General features: G+C 53.8%; 1 protein-coding gene across 3 annotated transcripts; it reads right to left on the reverse strand.

Annotated features, from left to right (window-relative positions):
• Positions 1-225: 225 nt before the first annotated feature.
• On the reverse strand, positions 226-6,406 carry COPS7A (COP9 signalosome subunit 7A). 3 transcript variants are annotated; one of them, XM_068970434.1, is made up of 8 exons: positions 6,287-6,406; positions 5,616-5,820; positions 3,662-3,737; positions 3,357-3,445; positions 2,361-2,563; positions 1,500-1,605; positions 1,181-1,332; positions 226-1,033 (listed from the first exon to the last, which is right to left on the reverse strand). In XM_068970434.1, exons 2-8 carry the CDS (start codon positions 5,775-5,777, stop codon positions 994-996), a joined length of 828 nt encoding a protein of 275 aa, XP_068826535.1. In that variant the 5' UTR covers positions 5,778-5,820; positions 6,287-6,406; the 3' UTR covers positions 226-993. The 3 variants fall into 3 exon arrangements, with proteins under 3 accessions (XP_068826535.1, XP_068826536.1, XP_068826534.1); XM_068970435.1 differs by having other exon boundaries at positions 6,260-6,297; XM_068970433.1 differs by having other exon boundaries at positions 6,174-6,295.
• Between the last annotated feature and the right edge of the window lie 497 nt (positions 6,407-6,903).

Raw genomic sequence — 6,903 nt, forward strand, 5'->3', positions numbered from 1 at the left:
CTGTTCAAAGTCCAACGGCCTAGGATCTAGGTCTCCAGGCACCCAGTAGGCTTCGGCATAGTACCTGGTTCTCTTGTTTTTCTGGCACTTTGCTTTAGAGTGGGCTGGGAAAGAGCCTTCTTTGCGTCCACAAATACCAAAGACAGAAGACACCCCCTGCAGGGCTGGTGAGATAGTTTGTAGATAGACTTCTCATAGATTTATTTATGTGTCATGTTATATATAGATATATGTATATATACTCTTTTTATACAATCCACATCCCCTCCCGTTCCCCACCAAACTCACAAGAGGAAGTATAAATCCTTCCAGGATGGCCATCAGGCTTTCAAGGACAGCCAGGGCCAAGAAAGAACCATCTCGTGACAGCTTGAGAACAGCTGGCTTGAGGCTCTGGGGTCACTGGGGCAGCAGTGCTCCCAGGACCCGACAGGGGGAGAGAGGATGGGAACGGCTGCAGAGGGACAAGATTCTAGGCTGCAAGTGTCCAGCGACTCCTAGAATGGCAGGCTGGCTCCCAGAGCTCTTGGTGTGGGAATAAAGGTGGGAGCCCTATGGCTCTTTGGATGCTGCCTTAACAGGCTGGGGGGTGGGGGGGTGGGGGCAGGCGGGGAGAGGCATGCAAGGCGTGGGCGGCAGGAAAGGAACTTGGGGGGTTATGCTGGGGACAGTGGTGTGTAGTGAATGGGGGCAGATGCTGGGTCCTAAAGAAACAAGGCGAAGAGTGTGGCGAGGAGGAGGAGGGGACAATGGAACACATAAGAAAGTCATGTGAAACAAAGTACCAACAAAACCATGACTTGTACTTCCCTCCTCCCTGGGGAAGGTGTGGCCTATGCTAGAGGGTGGGGGAGCAGGGATGGGAGCCGGCAGGGCTAGGGGTCAGGAACCTAGATTATCAGCTGGCCAGGGGCACAGGAAGGCTGAGGACTCCTACGAGGCGGGCAGGTGGGCAGTGTGCACCCCATATCCCGAGAAGAAATGACAGTCCTTTCAGTTCGACTTGGACCAAATCTTGGCGCTCCCTCGGAGCCTGGCAAGGTGGAAAGAGAGACAGGGCGTGCTGTAGGGAACTGCTAGGCACCGCAACCCCCCATTCCTGACCCCCACAAGCATCTGAAGGGATGAGGGAGGCAGGAGCAGGCAGCCTGGACTCGAGTGGCCCCCCACACCCGCTCACCCCTTGCCCTTGGAGGCTTTCTTGCTGGGCTGGCGCTGGTTGGTGCCCGGGGCTGGCTCCCTCAGCTCAGTCAGGTGCTGCTCCGGGTCCTGAGATGTGGCTGCGGCCGCTGCGGCTGTTGTAACCTTAATGGTTTTCTTCAGGTTGGCGACCTACCCAGAGGAAAGGAATGGGGGGAAACAAGGAAGGTTCCAGACCCTGACCATCCCTGCCCACCTGGTCTGTCTCCACTGCCGCCGTCCAAACCCCTCTGCCCGGGACAAGCGGCCCAGGCCGGAGGAGGAGCTGGGTCTGGCCGGCTGGCCCCCTAACCGCTCACCTCACTCTCGATCTGCTGCTTCAGGCCCAGCTGCTGCTCCTTGTGCTGGTTGGCCCGGCTCACCTGCTCCTCAATGCCTGACAGGACCACCTCACAGCCCAAACACCTGTGGGAATTGGTGGGGAGGCGGTCAGCATGGGAGGGCGCTGACCACAGATTCACGAGGAAAAGACTCAGGGAGAACCCTCGGTCCTGGTGTCCGGAACCCTGTCTGAGCTAGAAGCTTCGCCAGGGCACCTGGGGACCGCCTGTGACAAAATTCCCAGGACAGAAGGACACTCAGGGAGGAGATAGGCAGTGCCTGGACTGATGTGCAAGACAGGAAAGGGCAAGTGTCAGTCACTCAGTCATGTCAGAGTCTTTGCGACCCTATGGACTATAGCCCACCAGGCTCCTCTGTCCATGGGATTCTCCAGGCAAGAATACTGGAGTGGGCTGCCATGTCCTTCTCCAGGGGATCTTCCCAATCCAGGGACTGAACCTGGGTCTCCTATACTGCAGACAGGTTCTTTACCTGCCTTGGAAGCCCCCCCAAAATAGGAGTAGGAGCTAAAACAGAAACAGGGTGGGAAATGTTACAGAGGAAAAAAGGAAGGCACGTTAACAAACTGAAGTCAGGGGAGGCCAGTGGTCTATGGACAGTGCTTGTCACAGATCGGGGGAGCTGCATCCAGCCTGAGACGGGTGACCCACCAGCCAGGAGACTACCACTCAAGGTTACCACTCCTGCCCGCACCAGGTACTCCAGGCATGCTTCTCCCTCTGGCCCCCACCCCTCCTCCTTCCCTTCCTAAGTCTCATCCTCTGCCCTGCCCAGCCCTCCTCCCTCTCCAAAAGCACCCCTCCCTTCTGGGGGCTCACCACTCTTGCAGGGTCCGGGCAATGGCGCTGAGGTCCTGGCGCTGGATGTCCCGCCCAATGCTGTAGTCGACCTCCAGCCGCTGGTGGCGCTGGTCCAGGGAGCCGCGCAGCACGTCGGCGTACACGGCCTCGATGACCAGGTCTTCTAGCTGCCTCACGTTGCGCAGGGCTAGCGCCTCCAGCAGCACTGCATAGGGGATACACTGGGGCCCCAGGGCAGCGGGGTTTGTGTGGGACCGTGGCAGAGACGGCTTCCAAGATCCCCTTCTCTCCACCCCGCTGCCCACCCTCCACTCCTACTCCTGATCACCTCCTCTAAGAGGCTGGTTCTAAGGCAACATAAATAACAAGTATTCCCACCTGAGAAATAACAGGGTGAGAATCTTAAATAAAAGACATACACCCTCTTGGACTTCCCAGGTGGCGCTAGTGGTAAAGAACCCGCCTGACATCACGGGAGGATATGGCGTGGGGGAGGTCTGGAGCTCCTCCACCTACTTCCAAAGAGGCATCTCACAGGAGACAGCCTGATTTAAGTAAAACCATAAGCATGACGGAGAGTGAGGTAACAACTGGGAGATGCAGATGGGTGGGGGGATAGTCAAAAAACAGGACCCAACAGTGAATACAAATGTGTAACACTTCTGGGTTATAGATTTCTTTCTTTTTGGTCACATGGTACAGCTTGCAGGATCTTAGGGGAGGAGGGGGCTGTTGAAGGACACAGCCAGCAGCATCCGTGTTGCTATTCTGAATCCAAACGCAAAAGGTGTTTTACTTAGAACCTGAGTTGGTCGAAAAGCAAAAGAGAAAACTAGCAGAATCATATTCAGCCCCAAAGGCCGAAGGTAATGGAGTTCAGATGTGGGACCTGGAGGATCGTTGAGGGGGGCAAGAAGAAGCAACACGGTGACCGTTCCCTTCCGATGGACCCTCGAGAAGGGACATACAGAAAGGTGTTCTGTGACTCAGGACCCGGTAGGGACTGTCACTCACCTTGACTTTGGCAGCCAAGGTGACGACCGATAGGTGTCGAAGCTTATTCTTTTGAGCCTCTGTGAGTGGGGGAAGATTCCGGGCTTCGGCTAGAAAAAAATAAAGTGTAGGAAATCCTGATTTGCACTTTTGTGGGAAGTCCTAGCCTCCTTTTTTCTTTTTTAGTTTTCCATGCCAATTCAGGTCTTGACTCTGACCCTGACCCAAGGGATCTAAGTCAGGTACCCCAGGAATGTCTTATAAGTCCCTCTGTAAATTGCCCTTCTCCCACCTCCAGTCTCCAGAGCTTCAACCCCTCTGGTTACCTAAGTAGTCAGCGTACGTCCCGTAAGCAAACACTGTGAGCAATCGGAACGTGGAAGCGAAGTCGCTCTCAGCCAGCTGCGGAAACACGAGGGAAGAGAAGCGATGACAGGAAGGGCCTCTCTCTCCACCCTCCAGACCCTGCCTGTTTGAACTCCAATCTCCAGGCCCAGCTCTCCCCTCCAACATTAGCTCTCCCAGCTCACCGAAAGGAATTCTCTGCGTCTCGGATTGCTCTCCCCAAGGAAGCCTCATTTTCACCTCCAGGCCTTTGCGGATTCTGTCCCCCAGACCCACAACACCCTCTTCCTCCATGTGCCTCCCAATTCCTACCCTAAAGTCAAAACCTTTCGTAGTGTTTAGTTATCTAACACATCTCACACACACGCACACCCCCTGGACATTACAAACTGTGTTGTTTCATCCTTAGAGTATATCTAGTATTTCTGAATTTGAATACCTTTAGGGAGTCTGCTGTACTCGCCAATTCACCAAGGACTTCTGCCTTGGCCTCACTCCCTGGACAGCTTGCAGGATCTGGGCCGGCATTGGGAGGTGCCTCTGCCTCAGACTGGCCTCAGCTGGGAGCGTGTATCACTCAAGCCAGTCCACCCAGGCCTCCTCTCCTCCTACCACTGATCACCCACTTAGTCCATCAAAGCCCACCTGATGCTGTTACCTAACAAGGTCTTTCTTTTCAACAAGATTACAGACCTAGTTCCTGCTATCCCACTCAGATCTAGCAGAAATGTGCATGTACTTGGCTCTGCTGATAAATACTTGCTAAATAAGTGATTTATACATGGATATCCATTCATCTTATCTGCACAATTGGAATGTATGTTTCAAAAGGGGAGCCCCGTGGTTTGTACTCTTCTGGTATTTCCAGATGACTAGAAGAATGCTAAACAGGCACCCCAAACCTACCTCTTTTCCTTCCCCTTGATTCTCTTTGATTCCACTGCAGAGGAAAGCAGGGAAAGAAGGCAGCCAGTTTTCTTTGGACAAGAAGGATCCCAAAAGGTTAACTGCATTGACTCAATCACTGGCCCTCAAAAAATTTACTCAGAGTTCACCCACCTACCACTGTCAGAGTATCTCAGAACTTTGGCTAGTGCCATACATCTTGGTAATCTACTCACTCTGGACTTCAAACTCTTAATTCTATCAGTTCTGTGGGAACAGTTCTCTCCCCTGTGTTCCTAGCATATTATTGTGTGTCTTGAAGAAAAAGATAACTTCTACCTTAGCTAACTTAAGGGAATTTACCGGTCATGACAATTTCACATTCATTCCTTCTATTTGTACCAGATTTTACACTTTCACATAATCTCACCTGATTTCTACGACACTGAGGGGCAGTAACAGGTCCATTTTGTTTTGTTTTTGTGGCCATACCATGTGGCATGTGGGATCTTAGTTTCCCCACTTGGGATCAAACCTCCACCGCCTGCACTGGAAGGTGGAGTCTTAACCACCGGACTACCAGGGAAGCCCCCGTGTCCAGTTTTTAAAAAGAAAATGTAGGTCCTAAAATAAAAGTGACCTGATAAGGTAACAGGCTTCCCTGGTGGCTCAGACGGTAAAAAAAAATCTGCCTGCAATGCAGGAGACCCAGGTTTGATCCCTTCCTGGGGAAGACCCCCTGGAGTAGGAAATGGCAACCTATGCCAGTATCCTTGCCTGGAGAATCCCATGGACAGAGGAGCCTGGTGGGCTACAGTCCATGGGGTCACAATGAATCAGATACCACTGAGCAAATAACACACACTACAATCAAGGTAATATGATTAAGAGCCATGACATTGATGGAGACAGGCTAGAATCAGGTCTCCTATTCTGAATCACAAGCTCTTATTCAGCTGAATGGTTATTGGGTGGAAAATGAGCCCTGTCCACCCATTCTTAGTCTTTAGTCCCAAGCCTCCTTGAGAGCTATCCAGGTCAGGAACCCACCTCTCTAACATTAGGCATATCCAGCAGTTCCCCAAACACGTAGACACCAGGGGCCTCCAGCACCTGGTGGATGAGTGTGGCCAGCGCTGCCCCCTTGGCCGACTTGGCCAGGAGCAGAAACTGCTCCTGGTTCTGCCCCGTCACCTTGACCTCCGCACTCATGTTGGCGCTGAGCTGGGGGGACCTGGGCTCAGGAAGTCTGCAGCTGCAAGGAAAGAGGATGGGAAGCTGGAGGTTTCTGAACTGGGGAAGCTGGAAATCACAAGGCCTACGGGCTGGACTGCAGAGGCACTGAGCCACTTTGTAACTATAGTGTAACCCTTGTATCTTAGGAATCCTACGATCAGCCACTTCGATGGCACCCTGGCTGATACAGCGTTGTCACGCCCACCTCCCCCATGTCTGAGCCTATCCCCAAATCCCACCACGTGCACCCCATGGAACTCCAAAGCACAAGTCTCAGTGGGGAAAGGGATGTCACACAGTGTCCACCCCAAAGACGACGCTCCCCCAAATATCCACTGTGCCCCGCAGGTGCCCCACACCACGTGACCTCACCCTAGCGATCCTTTCACGTGGCTCCGCCCCCTCCCTTAAAGAGGCCGCCGAGGGACCGTGGGCTCCCGCCGGCTACCCCGTCGTACTCTGGGTCAGACTCTGCGGCCCGCTACCTGGAAGCTCCGTCTTCCAGCGCACCGGGCGGGGCCACCGCTCCGTCACCTCCGGCAGCTGTTCTCAGCTTTTCCTGCCACCTCCCTGCAGGGTCACTCTGGCCCCTAAACTCTATGACTGGCTTCCGGCCGTACTTCCGCTCTTATGGGGAGGATTTCGGGCGCGACATGCCCCGCCCTCGCCTCTGACTGTGAAGCTCCCGAGAGCGACGCAGGCATTCTGCTCTCTGATTGGCTGTTGAGGAAAGGCTGATGGGCGGCTTTTTTTCCTGCTCTGTTTTAATAAAACTTTATTGTTGGTCGGGTGCTAGACGCTAAATGACGGGGGGATCCTAGTCTCCGGCAGGTCCGGGCTTGTTCAGAGTTAGATCTAAGCTGCCTGCCTAATAGCTCGGAGAAGGAAATGGCAACCCACTCCTGTACTCTTGCCTGGAGAATCCCATGGACGGAGGAGCCTGGTGAGCTGCAGTCCATGGGGTCGCTAAGGGTCGGACACGACTGAGCGACTTCACTTTCACTTTTCACTTTCATGCATTGGAGAAGGAAATGGCAACCCACTCCAGTGTTCTTGTCTGGAGAATCCCAGGGACGGGGGAGCCTGGTGGGCTGCCGTCGAT

Source organism: Capricornis sumatraensis, chromosome 4 (assembly GCF_032405125.1).
Source record: "Capricornis sumatraensis isolate serow.1 chromosome 4, serow.2, whole genome shotgun sequence".
In the NCBI taxonomy this organism is placed as follows: Eukaryota; Metazoa; Chordata; class Mammalia; order Artiodactyla; family Bovidae; genus Capricornis; species Capricornis sumatraensis.

Bases quoted from the DNA above. Each gene is read 5' to 3' on its own strand.
- COPS7A (XM_068970434.1), bottom strand. From the start codon at position 5,777: ATGAGTGCGGAGGTCAAGGTGACGGGGCAGAACCAGGAGCAGTTTCTG. The intron at 1,606-2,360 runs GTGAGCCCCCAG...CAATTCCCACAG, and splicing joins GCCCGGACCCTGCAAGAGTG to GTGTTTGGGCTGTGAGGTGG. The intron at 1,034-1,180 runs GTGAGCGGGTGT...CCACCTTGCCAG, and splicing joins AAAGCCTCCAAGGGCAAGGG to GCTCCGAGGGAGCGCCAAGA.